We start from the raw sequence: 20,059 nt of genomic DNA on the forward strand, positions 1-20,059 counted from the left end.
CAAATTGTCTTAGTTGACTAGCTTAGTTATCTTGTCTGCTACTGGCACAACCATATTGAAACCAAATAAAAATCTGTTTCAGCTCTTGGTCTTTAGCCTCCAGATCTAACACTTAGATTTCTGTATACTTCATTGAAAACAGTGGTAGGTTAATTAGACAAAATCTGCTGTAGTTCCTGCTTCATGTAGGTGCAAATACATTTAAGTGATGTATACTTGTGAGAATTTTCTCAACAGCATTAAACAAACTTCTTTGGATTTTAATATGAAGAGTCAGGTAAACATAGGGAAGAAAGGGTAGTTCTTGAAAATCAAAGTGTTGAAAAGGAGATTAGCACACACTAGTACACACAAAATTAGCACCTGAAATTTAGGATTTGTATGTCATGTGTTTGCTGTCTACCTTGTGGTCCTGTATAAGTTGAAGAGGTGCAATGTGGTATCCTATTGCTTTCCAAATACAAGTCATCTTCATCACTTCAGATCCATTAGGAGAACTTCAGCAGTATACAAGGCATGTGAAAAGGTTTTGCAGAAAAGAAACTGTTGAGCCAAATAGAAAATAAATGGAATATGCCAAACTAAGTCTGTCTTTTCCAGAAAAATATCTTTTTTTACAAAAGAAATTGGCATATTCAGTATAAATTTGTGAAAGCATTTGATGTGGTATTACCTAAAGATCAAGTTAGCATGAAAGACATGGAAATAAATAGACAGGTAATAGCATGGGGGTAAAGAAATTATGTCAAATTTTGTGTTTGAAAAGGAAGGTTAGGCTTCAGTAGGGTTATTAACAGTATTTGTCAAGATTTGTTATGGATATTAATTTGTTTTATAGCTGAAATTATGAATAGGTTATCCTAACCAAATCTTTGGGTGGCAAACTTAATCAAGTTTATCACCAGAGAAGAAATGAACTGTGGTGCAAGAAAAGCTGATGGTCTGAAGAAATGAGACAACAAAATAGGATTCAATTTAATAATGTCAGCAAGAAGCTAGGGACTAATAGGGATTTCTACCACCAGAGCTCACCAGATGGAAATGGGAAAACTTGAATATGCCAATGATCACAGAATGGGTGTAATCCAGCAGTGTGATCAAACTGAGAATTGAGCAAAGTCTAGAAACATCAAGTGAGCTTTCCTAGTATTATGGCATGGTTGAGGTTGGAAGGGATCTCTGAAGCTTGTCTTGTCCAAGTCCCCTGCTCAGACAAGATCATCTAATTGTCCAGGAAAATGTCCAAAAGGCTTTTGAATATATCTGGGGATGCATATTTCACAGCCTTAGTACAAAAAGAGAACAAATGGGAAGATGCAGAAAATAATAACTCCTGTGGAAATTTACATGTAATTTAGATTACTTCTGAAAAGGGAATCTGGAATTATAAAGAAGAGCTAAAACTATTAGGGAATGACCTGCTTCCTTGCAAGAGAATAAAAAAGTGATTAAATTGTTTAGCTTTTTAAAAAGACATGAGAGATTTGGGTCTACAGATCCTACTTACAGGATAGGATAAAGGAAAGTAAGAGAAGGAAATTAAACTAATTACCAATATCAGCACTAGATTAAAAGGAAGTGGAATAGCCTGGATGAATCTGGTCTGGAAATCAGGTTCAGGAGTTCATTTTTATTTTATGGTTAAAATTACGTAGTTGAAGAGAAGGTTTTATGACACAGTTGACCTGCAGCCACAATGATTATTTTCAATACTCAGCAGATCCCTGTGTTCACTCCCATGCCTTCTCAATCACTTCTCTGCTTGTCTGTCTTGTCTTTTGGTGCATGCCATGCTTGATCTCTCTGGTGTAATAATGAACCTATGCACCATTCTCTTTATTGTTCTTTCTTCAACTGGTCCCTTTTTTCCATACCTATCACCAACCTCATAGACAATTCTCTCTCCTAAGACAATCTGCAATTATTTCTGTGCTGCACAGTGAACCTTATATCTTGTAACCACCTTGATCACATAGGTCTGCATCTGCTGCCTTTCATCCCTTGGAATTATTTTATACCCCTGGAAGGTTTCATTGTTTCTCTTTCTTTAGGCATTCTGTCTCTAATCTTGCTTATAGTTAAATATTTCTTCTGTCTCTGGCTTACTTGACCAAAAATTACCTCATTATTTTAGTATTCTTCCACACTGAAATATTGGAAAGGTATTTTTTTCAGCTTTATAGCTTGGGCTAATTAAAACCCAAAACTGAAGACATGGGAAATATCTGTTTTGAGTTCTGCGTGTGCTGTTGGAAAGCCCTAAGTTTCCAGGGCTGTATCAGGACCTAATTTTTTGGGTATGTCAGGGTTACAGAGCAGCCATCAAACTATCTTTTTTAAACCTCTGAGGACACAAAGAATCAGTCATCATCCTGCTGTCTGTGTTCTTGGCCTTGCTGTTTTGCTTTTCCTCCCAGTCCCGGCACACAGTGCTGGTGTTTTTCACACAAATTATTAGAGGAGGGGATGGATTTTATGACCAGTCTCTTATTACACAGAATCTCTCCATTAAGCAGTGGAACTCTGGCTACCTTTTCCAAGATTTAGATAGATTTTAGAGTCCTTGTGTCCTGAGCAGTGACTGGGGCAATGTCCTGCAGTGCATGTGAGGGACAGACATAGAGATTTGCATATCTATATCTCTGTCCCCAAGATCTCTTGCTATTTCATAATCAGATGCTATATGCAAATGACTGACATTGTGGGAGTGGTAACCAGTGTTGGATATTACCAATGGTCCCAGGCACTGTAGTACTACAAAAATTACAGCTGGGAGATGTCAGCATTCAGACCTGTTCTGTAGAATGACACTAATATTGACTGCATTGCAATGTTCAGTCAGGCTGATCATACATAAATGCAGTTTCAAACCACTGCTATAAGGATCATGAAGCTGGGATGTAAGGCATTGATAAACAAGATTGTTGGCAGTGTGCCAAATGGCATCAGCCACAACAAATGTGTTCTTTGCCTAATCTTCATCTCTTCTTATATCAAAATCAGACCACCACAACCTATGTATGATGTTCAGTCTGTATCTTTGTTTTCTGGATCCTCTGTCCTAGATGTTTTCATTCCAGCCTTACCCAGAGCACTCTGTACTCTACAGCTTTTTCCTGCTATGCTTCATGTTTAGGCAACTGTCTTAGCAAATCTCCTTGTGAGCAGTGTGCTTTGACCAGTGCTCCTTGAAGTCCCATGCTGCCTGCATTCTGATACCTTTTAGGCTAGTCTTGAGGCACAAAGAAAAATTGTGTCCAAATATGGTACATCTGTGACACTGTACAAGTTTACTTGTTAAAGCTCATGTGCACCTTCATGGGTGTGTCTGATCCACTTTCTTCTCAGATTCCCAATTACCCCACAAGTCCAAAATTCCTTAGAGACAGCTTTGCTGGTATATTGACATCAACTTGCTTGTTTAACACATAGCTATGACTTGCTGTTTTGCTAATGTGGTCCAAACAAGAATGACTATATCAGCTTCTTAAGGTTTGTGTTTTTTTCTAGCTGTTGCTTTCTAGCTGTAGAGCTGTGGAAATTGACCTTTTTTTTTTTTTTTTTTTTTTTTTTTTTTAAGGTGAAGCAGAGAACATACTTGACACACAGAGCAGTTTGCTAGAATTGCCAAAAGGACCTCTCACATTTGAAGACTTGGAGAAAATCAGAATATCTCAGAGCAATTTCTTCACAGAAAAATAAGAAGATGGTATTAAAGCTACATATCTGAAAAGTGATTATAGTACTGCATTTCAACATAAATAAATAATTAAATTTTAATTTGAAATTTAATTTAATTTAATTTAATTAATAAAATTATGAGCTCTTATAAAATCAAAATTGAATTATTTTTTAAGAATTAGTACTTTCTAAAACAATTGGTTTCATATTATATGGATCACTTAAAAATATTCATTATTCTGTAGTATATTTTCCTTGTTTATAGTTAAATATTAAATTTGCATTGACTATTCAGAGTCTAAAAATAACTTCCACCTGTAGTAAAAATGTCTGGTACTGACCAAACTCGGTATAATTCATAAATATATGGTAATTTGTAGTTACAAGTTTGTATTAATATATAAATTATATAAATAAATATGTACAGTTTTCAAATATATTTCAGGATACATAGCTCAATTTGAAGTCATGAGCAGGCAGATAATTTATTTAAAAAATAAGACACTTTTTATTTACTTTTCTGTAGGCAGTGAACGCACCATCTCTGCTTCAAATTCTAGAATAAACAGCTTTTATCAGAAGGAGGTTCAGAAGTAAACACATAACTTGCTAACTGTGTGTTTTACTCATGGGGAAAACTGTGTTAAAGCATGAGCAGAGATAGTTTCTGAAAAAGAGGAAATAAATTATGTAGCTATTTCCTGAATCTTTTTAATGCTTGTTCGATATTTTGAAACTCAGGATAATTTGTTTTTTGGTAATTGAAATCAGAGTTTCACTACTAAGATGAATATTAACTTCAGCTAACAGCAAGCAAAATTATTAATGTATATTTTTGTAATGGGTAGATCCAAGTGGCCTTACAAGTACTGGAAAACTGAGGGATTTTTTTGCATGCCTTAATTCCAGCATGGTATACCGAGAATGTAGTTTTAGTACACTTTAATGTTCTGATGTCACACTTGGAAAAAAATGAATCTTTCTGTATTGCAAATCTTGTTCAGGAACAGATTATTTTGTGTTTTGAATGGAAATTCTTCTAGCATTAATCTAATTGTGGAAAGAAAAACAAATGCTCAAAAAGTATTCAAAAATTAATTAAGCCGAAGTCTGTACTGACAATTTGTTGACTTAAAAATTAAATTCCCACTGGAGATAAATGCCCCAAATATGATTTTGAAGACTACTTAACTAAACTTAGAATATTGTTACAGTAAGACAGGCAAATATATAATGAAACAAAAGCTTCTCAATATAGAAGAAATTAATAGCACAGTTTCCACAGTTTGTCTTCTGAAAGTGCATTCACTTCTGCATTGTCACTTCTGTAATTGGTTCTGTCCTCTACATGTTAACAATGCCTAGTCTGTAACTGATTTCAAGTGTGATGCTTTAATAGTCAGTGTAATAAAATGAACACAAGTACTCCACTTTCTTGTTTTGCTTTGAGTAACAGAGCGTTTGCTTTGTTTCCCCCAAGTTCTCACGTCCACCTTCCTTTAATTTTGAAGAAGTATTGCATATTTGGTATCTGTCATCTATTGGTAATCTTTCTTCCAAAAAAAGGAGAACAATTGAACCAGTCTTTCTGAGTATTTCTATGTGTCCATCTGTGCCTTTTAGCTCATGTTTTAATCCTATGAAAGACATTTTCACAAGAGAATGGTTGTAACAGAACATGCAACAGTTTTACTTATAATTCTTAGAAAATTAGGAAATACCCTAATCATATCCACTGCGAATTAGGAATCAAGATCTGTATGCTTGTTACGGTGTTTGATCAAAAGCCAGTGTTAAAGGGAGCAAAATAATGGTGCAGGTAGCAATGTTGGGGAATGATAGGGTAGCTGTATATTACTCCATCCAAACTAAGTCCAATTTTTTTTTCTCCCAAAGTTTGAACTTAGATCAATAAAATTAACCTATTGCAAGACTCTACTCTAAAATGTGACAGAAATGGGGTAAGCTTAATTCACTATTAAACAGTATCAGTAAAATTTACCAGATTTATTAAGGAAAAGGCTCTAAGCAAGACGGTCTAACCTAGAACTAGATTTCAATGGGCTGCATAGAATGTTCCAAGAATGATCCAGGAGTTGAGGGTTATTCACCTTTATTGCCCTTATTTTTTACTGTTTGCTTTACTTTTTTTTTTTTTTTTTTTTTTTTTTTTTTTTTAATGAATGTTTTTGTTTTGAAGATGCTTGTTCTTTGTTGCAGTTAGTTATTCTATTGCCAATATATCAATCAAAATGCTTGCATGTGCTGTGTGCAGTCATACCTGTCATATAGTGACAGACACAGAATTATTGAATGGTATAACAATGAAAGAAAACAGGAGCTCATCAGGGATAAGGTTTACTTTTGGAAAATTCATGTTTACAGCACAAGTTGCCTAATCGTCATATTTTTAATAGAATAAAATAAAGCACCTAAAACATCCTGCTTCTTTCTGTCTTTTGTGCTCAACTGGCCTCAGCTGTTGGACTTACTTTAATATATCACAACAGCTGTCTTTTTTTCCATGAATCACTGGGGGAAAAAAAGAGAGCAACTCTAGAGGGAACTTGTTCTGGCCTGAAGGCACTACTCCTACCACCTCAATTCTGCTGGGTTTTTCTGATATCATTAGTCTGATAGCCATATATCCTGAATCAGTATCATTTGGAGGAGGATTGTTCTGGAAAAGTGAGAAGTCAGTCGTGATTAGGATATCAAAATTAAGCTGTTCTAATTATGGATATGCCTCATTCACAGAACCCAAGGAAGTGCATGCCACCTGCAATCCACAAGTGCTCCACCTCACTATTGTTTATCTGGTTGTGATAGTGCATATGAGTATTGAGGAGAAACAAGCAAAGTCACTTTGGACAGTCCAGTTTGGGCCCCTTCCTTACAGCACAGAAAGTTGAAAATCATGGCCCCTTCCTACATGCTTTAGTATTACAGGAGTTATTTTATTGCTGACTGCATGTCACTGCTTTTAAAAGAAGGGGAAAGCACTTATGTGGATGTATACAAATAAGATTGTTTCTGCAATTTTGTTTATTTTCTTAATTGGCCTTGGACTTCATTATGCAAAAATGCGTTCTTAAGTTTTTAATTATGAGCTTTCTTAAGATTGAGCTTTTTCCTAAACTGCACAATGAAGGTGACTGGGTAATGCTTGTGCTTGGTCACTAATAACATTGATGCAGTGGTATTTCCCATTTCTTGCGGAATCCTGTGTGGTACTAAGCAAATTTTAGAAATACTTTAAATTATTGTTTGGACAGCTTTCAAAAACTAAGTTGTCCTTGCAGCAGTGAATTGTATGAATTTGAAATGTAGTCTCTGGAAAATATTTAATGAAATCAGTAAGTTACTTACTGCTGATTTTCTTTGTCTGACATTTGGGAGTCATAGAAATAAGGCTTTAACTCAAGGTATTGAAGGCTACTGAGATATTGTTAAAGGATATCTTTTATATTTAGCCCCCAGTTTTCATGAAACCTCCTTTACTGTGTATGAACTTTGCTATTGCTCAACAGTTTAATAATTTAGTGCCAGGAGAGAAATAGTACAATTATCTTTACCTTTTTAAAAGAAATTAAAATATACTCAATACTTGCACTGAGCCAGTACACTGGATGTACTTGCCTGGAAACATCCTACAGATCATGAATGGAAATTAATTTCTTTGCTCTGTTGTTGTTTTTCCATCTTTATAAAACAACAGCAAGAAGTTATATAGTTACTTCAGATTTGTTAAATTTATATTATTAATCTTCTTCTCCATGCTTTGTTTTGAATAGTGATTTTTCTAGTCACTGCCCAACTCAGGAGGTACTTCCCTTCTTGCCTTGTCCTAGTAGTGCTTTTTCATATTACTACAGTTTTCCAGTCACTGAGAACTGAAATTTGTTTTCTAGAAGACTACAGTCCATGCAGAAGTCCACCTGATGTGACAGTATCTTTAGAAAAAGTCCGCAAGACCAACAAAAGTAAGGTGCTGCTCTCAAAATGCTAGTTGTAATTATTCCTGTACAACTTCTGTCTATAATAGTATAGGAAGTAAGACTTATGCTGAGGGAGGAACAGATCAAGGCTTTGTTCTTCAGGAATTTCAGATTAACAGCCTCCACTTCTGTGAATTGCATCCTAGCAACATTCTGGATGATGTAGCCTACTGTTTAAAAGGTACCACTGTTTAAACACTGGAGACTGGATCAATAAGAAAACTGTCCAGGTTTTGGCTGGGGTAGAGTTAATTTTCTTCAGTGGCTGGCATTTGTCTGTGTTTCATATTTGTGCGGAACACAGAGTTGATAATAGATGTTTTTGTTACTGCTGAACAGATAAGAGCCAAGGCCTTTTCTGCTTTTGGTACTGCCACTGGTGAGGGGACTGGGGGTGCTTGGGAGGAGATACAGCTGGGACAGGTGACAAAATGACCAAAAGGGTATCATGCTGGTGGGTATATGAAGTGGGGGGGAAAAGAAGAAGTAGAAGGGAGCATTTGGAGCAATGGCATTTGTCTTCCCAAGATGACTGAACACCTGCCTGACCACAGGAACCAATTCCTATTTTTCTTTGCTTTTGTGTGCAGATTCTGCTTTCCTTATTAAACTGCCATGGCTTTTCTCACTTTTCTTAGTCTCTCCTCAGTCATACTAATGGGGGAATGAGTGAGTGGCTGTGCAGGGCTTGGCAGCTGGCTGGGGTTAAACCACACCAACTTTGCTCGCTATTTCAGCCCTCCACAGCCTTGCTCTATATCCAGCTCAGTGTAAAACACCCAAGTCCTCCTTGAAGAGGAGACTGGAGTCTGTAACCTCTCTGCCAGCACAACTGAATCATACACCTTTGTACTCTAGTCTGAAGATGTATGTCTTCTCCATGCTCTCCTTCTAGATTGAGTTTTGAGAGGTTTTTTTTTATATGCCAACAATACCCAAGGGATTGAAAGCATAGCCCTCATGAGAAAGGATCTATTGACAACAGCTTCAAAGTATTTTAAGAGAGATGAACTTTTCTGGTTCTTCACAGTATGACTTTCTATAAAAGGTGACAGCAATCACTTGTCCTGTTGTGCTGGAAAAAAAAGTAAACCAACCACAAGCCGACAAACAAATACAGAGGTAAAGTTTACTTTCAGTGAGTGTGTAGTTCTTCATGGAGTACAAAGACCACCACCCTTGTCAGCAAGAGCCTGCAGGGCCCTATTCAGCAGCCACACAGATGTGCAGCTCTAAAGTCTCTAGGCTGCCCACATTGAAGCCAGGTGATGCTTGGATGCCTGTGGTTGCCACTGAACTCAGGCCTCCAGTAAAGCAAACCTGAAAGAATCCAGGCTTTGAAATCCCCCTTCAAGTGTCCACACTGACAGTACTTCCTTGAAAGTGTACTTTTTTATTTCACTTGTTTCTGTCTTTTTATGTCAGCCAGCGTTTTTAGGGCACAGAGGTAGTTACGGAGATTCTAGACCTGCAAGTGAAAAAACAGTCTAGATTAAGTTTTTCACGTTTTCAAAGCAATACGAGAGGGCATCGGCGCTGCTATCTAGCCACAAACAGGAGCAGCTGAGGCCCAGAGCCGACGGAGAAAAAGGAGCTTGTCTCTGGGAAGGTGGGGAACGGGAGCCCGAGGAGGGAACTGAAGTGCACGGGGGAGAGAAGAGCCGCAGCAGGCAGCAAGGGCGGGAAGAGGGGAATGCGCTGCCCGAGGGCTCCTGGATGGCTGTTCCGGGCACAGCGACCTGCCGGCGGGGGATGACAGCCGCGGCCCCGGGGAAGGGGAGGGGGCTCGGGCCGGGGCCGGGGCCGGGGCGGTGACTCAGCGCCTCTCGCAGCGCATAAAAGCGGGCGGCGGGCGAGGACGGGGCTGGGCTGGGCCGAGCGCCGCGGTCGGGGGCTTGTGGCGGCCGTCGGGTGTGCTGGGGCCGCGCCCGCGGGACGGGGACGCGATGGGGCTGGCCAAGCTGCGAGTGCTGTGCGCCGCCGTGGCGCTGCTGTGCGCGGCCCCGCCGGGGCGCCCGGGCGCCGTGCTGCCCGCGGGCGAGGGCGACGGCTACGGCGTGAAGCTGTGCGGCCGCGAGTTCATCCGCGCCGTCATCTTCACCTGCGGCGGGTCCCGCTGGAAGCGGCTCTCCCTGCTGGCGGCAGAGCCGGCGCCCGCGGCCGGTGAGTGTCCCGGGAGCGGGGCCGAGGGCAGGCGGCTGCCGGGCGAGGAGGGATGGGGAGAGCGGGAGGGAGCGGGGAAGGGCGAGCGTCCCGCTGCGCCTCTCGCTCCTCCCGCCCTGAGCCGCCGAGGGAAGGTCCGCGTCCCTCCCTCGCTTTCCCTCTAGGTCCTAGCTGGCATTTCCGAGACTTCTGTAAGGACGCCCTGAGATTCAGAGGGAAAGGGACGGCAGGGGCTGGGGCGTTATTTGCCGCGGTGATCCGCAAAGTTTTTGGTCAGTTCGGAGACCCCGCGGGGCTGCGCAGGGCTGCCGGCTGCAGAGGAGCTGCTACTACACGATCCCCAAAAATCCCACTCCTCCCCTGCCTGGGCCATGTGGGGAGGCGTGAAGCGCCCTGGGAAGCGGTGGGGAATGCCTGTCACTCTGGCGTCTCTCCCTTCCCGAGGCTCCGCAATTCCTCGTGCGGCGGAAAAAGCGGGATTCCCGCCGGGGTTGTCCTCCCCGACGGGAGCCCTGGCGCCCCGTCCAGCTGCGGGATGTGCGGGACCGCCGCGGGCGGGGAATCGCAGCGCTGTCGCTCTCTTGTGCTGCTCGGCATCCAAGAGCCGGCACGCTGGAGAGTGGGCTCCGGTGCTCCGGGTTACAATCGACTCAGCAAGAACTGATTTATGGTGAAACTGTTAATGGGTAAAATATTCCTCGTAGTTTTACTGTCTGGTGTCCCAAGCCCCATGTGTTAACAAATTGTTAGTAGATGTCTTTTAGGGTGTGTTTTCAAACTGCGGTAATGTAACAGTAATTTTTAGTGATTTCTCTAATTTATGTTGATATTTTGAATACTGAAAAATAACGTTTTTAAAAGGACAAAAGATGGAATTATGGCTGAAACTTGCAATGAAAGAGAGAATTTTTTTTCTGAATAAAGACACCTTAGTGAATAATCTAAGACTTCAGGCAGCTAATGAAGCCAGTATTCTGGGTTTTCTGGGAATTTTTTGCCTTTTCCCCACCTCAACGGGTTGAGTAAAAGATAAAAGTAGCCTTCATAATTATAACAAATCAGTTATTTACAGCCTCTGTGGGGATTATGTTCCTTGCCAGCAAGTTTTGCTTTCCTCTTTATTAACAGCAGCTTCTGAGAACAACACTCACTAAGGAGCCTCCACCATGCTGCATGATGTTTAACTAGAAGGCTTCTCCACCCCAAGAGACTCTTATTTAGCAGTCGCTGTCTAATTAATAAAGTAGCTATGCCTACTTTTATTTTTGCACATACTCAGGCAGCAATTCTACCTGAAAATTAGGTTCTATATACTAATTAGCCACATTTAAGTAAATACAAAATTTGCTGGATGTCCTCACATTCTTTCAGCTTTCTGAAACAAAAAGTAACTATATCAACTATATCAGCATTAAGATCACAAGACAAAGACTTATTTTGGATTCTTTTAAAATCAAGAATTGAAAAAGCTGCTTTTCTTCACATTAGCTGAAGTGAGCAACACCACTTGCCTTGCAAAGGTAAAACTGAGAGAAACAGTGTAAGGTGAAAGGAAATAGATCTTTTGAGAGCACTTAAGTCAGTGAGATGAAGAATGTTTTAAGTTAATTTCACAAACCTTGAGAAATGAAAGAAATTAGTGTAAAACATGAATTGAAAATAGCTACAGAAAGATGCAATCTAAGAATCAGTTTGCATGCAATCTTTGCTTATTTAGTCCTTTCTATATTTGTTCTTCACATGATACCAGTGGTGCACAGGAGAGGAGGGGTCTGATCTAATTCATCAGACACGTGATATAGCTCTGTGGTGTTTCTGGATACATGTTTTACAACAAAATTCTGTTTCTGTGCATAGGTTGAGACTTCTCTGTCAATAACACTGCAGTTGTGACAGGATGCCTTTACTTCATTTACAGTTGTTTCTGTGTACTCTGCATGTCTAACAGGAGGTATAGGCTTTAAAACATAGATTCTGCTAAAAGTCAGCTACAAATAAGTCATGGTGTGGAGACTCTGAAGTACTGACAGTTTTCCTGCATAATAGCATATCACTTACTATTAACTGAATGAGTCTTGTTGCTATTTCTCTCAGCTGTGTAATCCTTTTGATGCTCCTATAGTCTGAATCTAAGATAAGTCTTTTCTTTAAAACAGATTCTGCACAAACAGCAAGTAACAAACTCCTGGGAAGCTTCAACCTGCAATCAGTTTTGGATCCTGACGTGGAGCAGCTGCAGAGAAGCAGCCCATTTCTTGGATGGGAGACATTTAAGGACTTGTATAGTTTAAATTACTATAATGAATATGTACCTGTGGCAGGGGATCTAAAAAAAGTTGTTCACCAAGTAGAAGAAGCTGCTCAGAAGGACAGGGGGGGAACAGGAAATGCAAATCCCATGGAATCAAGCAGCTATCTTTGGGCCAGGTATCCCAGAAGAAAACGGGAGTCTCTGGGTTTGGCAGGAATGTGTTGCAAATGGGGCTGTACAAAAGCTGAAATTAGTACCATATGCAGAGTTTAAAATCCTCTCTACACTTATGCATGAAATTAGTGTTTGTTGCAGTACTACTTGATTGATTACTTCATGGAGGAAGAAAACTCTTGCTGTATTTTATCTTGTCTATATGTGCCAGTCAATATAGCTGGTTTTCTTTAAAAAAAACCCAAAAACAACAAAACAAACAAAACATAAATGTAATTGCAATGAGTTTGTTTCGCTGCAGTAACTTCTAATCTATATTTTTTACTAAGTCTTTTCATTTTAATGTTGAGCTTTTACACTTATATTACGAATGTATTATATCTTTGTAACACTTTAAGAAAAACTTCAATATTTCATTAAAATGTAATTATACTAAGTGTTGCCAAATTATTCTTCCTCTGTCAAAAGAATGAATATGGAATCATACAATAACTTGTGTTGGAAGGGACCTTAAAGATCATCTAGTTCCATCCCTCCTGACATAGGCAGGGAAGGGACAGCTTCCACTGGATGAAGTTGTTCAGAGTGCCGTCCAACCTTGGCCTTTAACACTTCCAGGGATGGGGCGTCCACAGCTTCCCTAGACAATCTGTCCCTGCGCCTCACCAACCTCACAGGGAACAATTTCTCCCACAATGTCTGACCTAGATTCTCCCTCTTTCAGTTTGAACCCCTTACTTCTACTGCTACTAAGTTTCTAATGAGTCCCACTCCAGCGTCCTTGCAACATCCAACAATATTAAAATGGGATTCATGGTACAAAACTGTCCAGAAAGAGTTTCTTGCCAATTGAAACTCCACTTGACACTGACTCAGCTTGCTGATTATTTTGACCACACATTTTCCATTTCCTTGTAATTGCAGAATTGTTTTTATGCAGTGTTATCTTTTACAGAAAGTTTACTGCAACACAAAAGTTGCAGCCTGAACCTTTTTTTCCATATTTATGTATAGGCTTCAATACTTAGAGTATTAAAACTTTAGTCATTCCTTATCTGCTTTACTTCTCCATTTTCCCCTACTGCTGCTGAGTAAGAGTGCTAGAGTGCATCAAGTAACTTGCTGTACAGACACTCAGACATCTTTCTGCATGTCCTTAAGGCATGCTGGTCTGCACAAATTCAGGTGTTCTTCTAAGCTGCTAATTGCTACTGTGTTTAGGAATGGCTGATTTAATCCTTAGTTTCTAAGCCTTTTGCCTGCCTGCACGTTTTTCTCAACTGTAAAAGTTGTATTTCCAGCTATACTGTTCATGAGGTGAGGGTTTTGGTTTTTGTGACACTTGAAAAGAACTATCTTTTCTGTTCTTGTAACAGCATGAAGAAATGTGTCATTTTCTTAAACATCTTAGCTGTAGTGACTGTAAGATGTTTTTTGCCACTCTGAGTGGCAAAAGCATCTGTGTGATTTTCTGCTGTAGTTTTGGGTGAGTTTGTTTTTGCAACAGATTAGCTAAATGTCTATAGCTTGACTTCCAGGAACTTCTCTTCACAGATAGTTTTAGGTTTAGAGACTTCTAGTTTAGATTAGAATTTCCTAGAATTCTACATGAGGAGTTGGAGGGGAAGTATTCCTTATTTTTGAGCACTATCAAGAACTTTTGGAGTTAAGACTACTTAATATTAAGGTGATGAATAAGAGGTACATAGATTCCCTACAAAATACCAAAACAGGAAAATTCCATGTGAGAAGAAACTAAAAATTATCCTGTATGCATTCATCTTGCTAGAAAACTGTCTTCCAAGCTCTTGAAAAGGAACATTGAAAAAGGTGATTATGGTTATAGCAGGCTTGAGTGAAACAAAGGTGTAGTTAAAACCTTAAATTTGTGAGTTTAAGCCTTGAATGGAACAATCTGGAGTTTAACTTGCTGAGTTAGATGTAAGCCATTGGTAAAACTATAAATAGTGTAAGTGGAAATAGTGTTTGAGTGGAACTGTTTCAGGCTGAGATGGGATTAAAAATAGAAAATCAGTCTTTATCTGATATAAACAGGCTTTTCTCAGAGGTATGAGTCAACCTAGAGAAAAGGTGAAATTTGTGGTTTCATTCAGTTTCTTAGTAGGTCTCATCTGTAACAACTTTAGCAGGCAGGCCATGGCACAGGCAGGTGGCACAGACAAAAATTAGGATTGTATTTCAGAGTAAGAAAGTATTTGTGTAAATATTAAAGCATGCAAAGGTCCCTCTCCCTCTCCCTCTCCCTCTCCCTCTCCCTCTCCCTCTCCCTCTCCCTCTCCCTCTCCCTCTCCCTCTCCCTCTCCCTCTCTCTCCCTCTCCCTTCTTTGCCTTTCCCCTTTCTGTGACACAAGGCTGTATTTTCTAATGGTTTCTTTGCAATGTAGCCAAAGGTGACAATTATGTGTCACTCAATTGGAACAGGTCTAGAGGCTGCCACCTGCCTGCTTGCATCACTTGGTGTCCAAAGGTGCTTTTTTAAAGATGAGAAGCAAGCCTTTTATGTGAAATGAGGTGTCTGACTACTAGGTAGGGAAAGCAAACACACTTTGAAGCAAACACACTTTGGGGCAGACAGCTCAAAATGTAGAATAATGATTGAGGTGAGTATTGTTCCCAACAGCAGAGCAAAAGGACACAGCTGAAAGTGCCTTGGGGTGTGCAGCCATGTGTATCCAGCAACATAAACACGAGGTCAGCAGTTTAAGGAAACATGTTCTGCTTGCCATCACAATTGTTCAGAAGTATACACTTCTAATGAGGAAAAAATTGATGTTTTTTCCCACATTTCTTTCACGGAGAAATTGGGTACTGAGGAAACAATTTTTTAGCAGTATACTGCTTACAGAAATTCCTTACAGTCCTGTTGATTAAGTCTTACTGCACAGAAAGTGTCTAATTTCTGCACAATCTATTAAGATGTGTGAGCAGTCTTCTGAACAACTTTTTTGAGTCCGTGAGTAGAAAGTGGTATAACAGCACATTCCCAAATTAGGACTGCCATTTGTGTCTGCATGAGTGTATTCTGAATGTCTTGGGGAATTTTTTTCACTAGGGGTGTAGTCTAATGCAGGACTGACTATAACCTCCAGAACAATGCTCGAAGACATGGGAATAATTCACAGCAGTATGTAATAACAGGTTTCCCAGCTCTATTCCCTGCTCTTGCCTTGTTTTAAATCTGATGGAAAACTCTTAATGCATCTACGCAATGTGTTGATTGTGGTACATCTAGAGCCCAGTACCTCAAGTAGTGATGATGTGTAAGTTTGACCATATTCAGAATTTTTAGTGTGCTACAGAGGATTGTGTAGCACGCTCCAGAGACCTGAAAGACACATGTCTCTCTAGCTCCAGTCCTGTTTGGCCAGTTCTTTATTTTGCCAGTTGCTTAAATAATAGAGGAAGATGTCTAGATTCATACTGGAGATGTAGTATCCTTTTTTTCTCTTTTTTTAGCCTCAATTTGCAGGAAAAACATTAAAACTTATTTTTGCCTTCTGGCAGAGCTGGAGACAGAACTAGAGTTAGCACTCGGAGTTTAAGGGAGAGACTACCGTGTGTCCTATTCAGCCAGCTGTGAAGAAATGAGTCTGTAGAAATGGATGACTCCTTTGCTACTCAGCAGAATGGTACCTGGGTAGATTTGTATCCCACTTCCTGCTCTGCAGTCACTCACCTGTATAAGCAGTTAGCTGAAAGGGGGTCCTTTCCTAATTTATGCCACACTGCCGTCACACATGGAACAAATTCTGTTGATCACACAGCTTTCTGGATCTTGGAAACAAACACCTGAACTGTTGGTTCCTTCCCCTGGATTTTAGCTCCAACAGACTGACTTGACTGTTAGTCTGCTTTGTTCCGTCCACCTGCTTTCTGGTGAGGTCTTGATGTTAGATACTGCACTGTAACAGTTTGCTTGTCCCATGCTGTTTTCTGACCTACAAACTCTAGAGAACCAGCATTAATGGAAAAGAAAGGAAATTCTCTAGCTTGTGCATCAGATTCTTTTTCTTCATCTAAGCTTCCTGCTACCTAAGTTTTTCCTGGAAGTTTCCCCCACTAGATTTGAATTGCTACATGTTCCTCAAGTGCAGCCCACTCTCGTGTTTTAACCTTAGAGTGATGTATCTCCGTGATTTTTCAAGAGCACGTCATTGTTAACACAGTTGAGTGATGCAGTGTATCTCTCATGTACAGAAGGTCAGATGAATCAAAACCTGGCTGCCAACCTGTGTGCTTTGAAAACTCCTGGCACTGCCCTTCAAAATAGCCCAGCCAAACAGCCCACGGCCAGACATGCTGCTTTGCCTTGTCTGGATTGCCTTCCCTGGACTGCAGTGTTTGACCTGAAACTCTGCAGGTCTTTCTGATTTTTGTGAGATCTCAGCCAGCAAATGATGCATCTCTTCTGGCACTGAGGAGTGCCTCATGAGTAGTTGTTTTGTCCAAAGAAGCTGAAAGCAAAATGCCTCTGAATCAGAATGGGATCCCTATGGTTTCAGCTCTCCTGGTATCACTACTCAGTGGTTAATTCATTGAAGGTTTTCCCTGTGTCAGCAACCCAGTGTAGTTTGCCTGTGACCATATGTTTCTGGTACTGCAGAAGTCATTGAGCTCAGCAGCAGCTAGTCCTGACACCAAAGGCCCCTGTTGAAATGCTTCTCTGTCTCTGTAGTTTTGCATCTCTTTGCCCCTGCACCAAGAGATGAAGTGTTTCCCATGTAGCAACAGTGTGACAATCAGTTTTTCCTCCTGACCTTTTTTCATTTGACATCACAGCAGTAGGCTGAGAGCTCCCGTGCTGTGCCATGCTGACCCCAGAAATCTTGTGCCCTCTGTGCAGAGCTGTTGAGAGGCAGCCCCTTATTTCAAAAGGCAAGTCAAAATTCCTGTCCTGCTGACACGTGGAGGCTGTTTGCCTTGGAGCTTCTCAGTAACATGAGTGGCTGGTGTGCTCTATGATGGGCTGATGGCAGCTAGGACATCTTCCTGGTTTGAGACATCTGCATCCCACAGATCCTTCCAGCCCTGGTACAAGGAACAGTGTGGGCCAAGTTACTTGAACAGCAAGGCACCTTTTCAGAGCCTCTTAAGGTTTGTAAGGATGGCTGTACTTTCACTTCTGAAGAAATTCTGGTTCTTTTTACACCTTGTCAGATTTCTTGCATTCCCAACATTTATCTTAAATCTCTCAGCTCTAGCTCTCTGGGGTGTCTTCCACTTTCATTGAGTGCCACATGAGAGAGAAACTGTGTGTTTGTCTCTGTGTATCTAAATTAGAAGGCTCAGAAACTGGATATGCCATGGGAAAAGGCACAGCCTTCTGTATTCTTCCATTTGTCTAGCAGTCAGAATTTGTTTGCTAGATGTGAGTCTAATGTAATTTAACTTTTTACCTTGGTTCAGCCTTTACTCACGTGTTGAAGACAAGTATTCTCAGCTTTGCTGTTGGAAACTTATGTGGTTTCCAGCCCAGCACTGAAGACTCTTAAGTATACATTCCTGCCTGTCAGCTCAGCTGCTTGAATGCAGTGACTGTTAAAAGTTTGGAATGTAGGCATCTTCAAAGAGATACACTCACTTCGGAGAGCACTTTTTTTTTCCCCACTGGAACCTCATCCTTTATTGTCTACATATTCTCTTTTAATGGATTTTTAGACCATTCTGCAATTCCTGTCAGTCTTTCCAAAATTGATATGAGGTAGCACACCTTCCCAAGCTCTTGCTGACTCCCTCTGACTCTCATTTTGTCAAATCCTTAGCAGTTGCAGCTTTATGAATCTACCTTCAAGTACACAAAAGTGGTTTTTTCATCATGTGGCTCCAACCTTTTCCAAAAATATACTCAGGCAACAGCATCTATCTCAAAATTTGTCAGTGAGATAGGTTTGAGTTTTCAGAGTTCCAGACCACACAGAAACGAAGCAAAAATCATTGTTGATCAGGAGACAGTCAGCTAAAAAAAAATACTAGTAATGATCAGAGCTTTGTACCTATTGTAAACTCAACTCTCATTAAATCCCAGTGACTTGGGCTTAAAAACAAAAAACGAAGTAGCAGTTCTGCTCATGGTATGTATGTATGTATGTATGTAAGAGAACTATCACTGCTGTTCATTCCTCGCTTGGATAAACTATTGCCTCTTTTAGACCTGCAGAATCCAAGGGTTATTCAGTGCAGGTATCTTGGTGGGCAGCTGCAGTGTCAGATGCAGATTGGACTCTGGCAACCCAAAGCAAGAGGCTGTGAACTGGTATGGACCTCTTGCAAAAAAAGGGCACAGGGACTTGTGGTGCTGCTTGGGTGACTGGACACTCAGAGGCACAGCAAGAGCCAGCCTGGGCTCTGCAGCCTCCAGCCCAGGGGTCAGACGGAATAGCAAGACCTTTATTGCACTGACTGTGAGGCCATAAGAGCCCAGGGATTTCTTTGTTCAGGGTCCCTCCTCCGAGGCACCTCAGGCTTTTTCTGTGCTACTGCACCAGGAAAAAATCACATGAAGGATTAAGATGTTGGAGTCTCTGCTCTGGGAAACCTGGAATCAAACCAGTAAGGAAACTTAGTCTGACTACATGTGAGTGGGGTCTGCAGGGAGTAAAGCAGGGCACCCACTGGCTCTCTGGAGATCCTCACTATAGAGGAGCTTTGATTCCAGCTGTGGAAGTATCTGCCCATACCTGAATGGTCAGTCTGGGAAGTTTCCTTAATACAATAATCTCTTAAATTTTATCTTTGAGACCAAATTTAACTATAAACTTAGATTACAGCTAAACTAAATTTGTTGACCTGAATAGGTAATTGGAGAATCCAAAAAATCCCCATGACACAGTCTGCTGCTATCAATGAAGAGGTCATCAGAAGGCTCTTCACTGCAGATTGTGAGAAGAGGATGAGAGAAAATATTGATAAAGTGAAACAAAGATGTGCAAAATGGAGATAAAAAGAAGCCTTTAGCCGACAATGGTAGCTTTGGCAGCAGGGCCAGGGTCCAGAGAAATTGAGTTGCCTTCAGCTTTGAGGAATTTTCAGGCCATGTCAGGTAATGCCTCAAGGAGCCTGGTCTGACCCTGCAGCTGAGCATGCTGGGCAGAGCCTTACTCAACATGAATTCTATGAGACTTCTCCTGCAGAGTGCTGACCAGGATACAAGCTGCCACATGCAAAACAGCAATTTATATAAAGACTAACACGTGGAAGGAAGTTTTTTCCTGGTGTGGTCTTGAGAGAGCTAAACTAACACATCTTAGTTACCTATATACATATATTTATTCATTGTGTGATATTGTTCATTACATACTAGCAGATAACAAGCATTTATATATCTATACATACACTATAATTAGTTTATTACATAGAAATATGGACAAGAACAAGGAAGAGGACAAGAAACAAAAATGGCTTGATCTCTTAAATCATATTCAAAATCATGTCTTAATCAGCAAGATAGAGATTTGATTGGAAAATGCCCATAGGTGTGTATGGCCTGTTCAGGAAAGATATTTAGGACTAAAAGGCTATTTCCAACATCTTTATTCTTAGACCAGAAGGGATTATGGAAGCTGGAATGATGAACAGTTCTCAGTAAAAAGAATATTGCTGTCATCTAGGGGACTATGAAGTAAAGAAAGTTGTTAATGGAGATGAGTCTTTTTCTGTGTGATCAAAGGACTTCAAAAAGCAGAAGAACTTCACACTAATGGGAAATTTCAATTACCATTTTGATGAGAAAGTGATCGAAAAGGACACAAATGAATACAGACAATTCAGGAAA

The 20,059-nt window shown here is 40.5% G+C and overlaps 2 protein-coding genes across 2 annotated transcripts in view; both read left to right on the forward strand.

The window, feature by feature from the left end:
* Positions 1 to 5,111, forward strand: part of PLGRKT (plasminogen receptor with a C-terminal lysine) — a 30,778-nt gene extending 25,667 nt beyond the window's left edge. The window contains exon 5 of the mRNA XM_056514580.1: positions 3,581 to 5,111. Within this exon, the coding sequence (XP_056370555.1) occupies positions 3,581 to 3,702 (122 nt within the window). The 3' untranslated portion in view covers positions 3,703 to 5,111. The remainder of the gene's footprint in view (positions 1 to 3,580) is intronic.
* A 4,439-nt stretch (positions 5,112 to 9,550) lies between these two features.
* Positions 9,551 to 12,701, forward strand: LOC130265135 (relaxin-3-like). The gene is made up of 2 exons (XM_056513976.1): positions 9,551 to 9,842; positions 11,999 to 12,701. The coding sequence occupies exons 1-2, from the start codon at positions 9,626 to 9,628 to the stop codon at positions 12,364 to 12,366; spliced, it is 585 nt and encodes a 194-aa protein (XP_056369951.1). The 5' UTR covers positions 9,551 to 9,625; the 3' UTR covers positions 12,367 to 12,701.
* Positions 12,702 to 20,059: the final 7,358 nt, after the last annotated feature.

The sequence above is a fragment of the Oenanthe melanoleuca genome, chromosome Z, assembly GCF_029582105.1.
Source record: "Oenanthe melanoleuca isolate GR-GAL-2019-014 chromosome Z, OMel1.0, whole genome shotgun sequence".
Lineage (NCBI taxonomy): Eukaryota > Metazoa > Chordata > Aves > Passeriformes > Muscicapidae > Oenanthe > Oenanthe melanoleuca.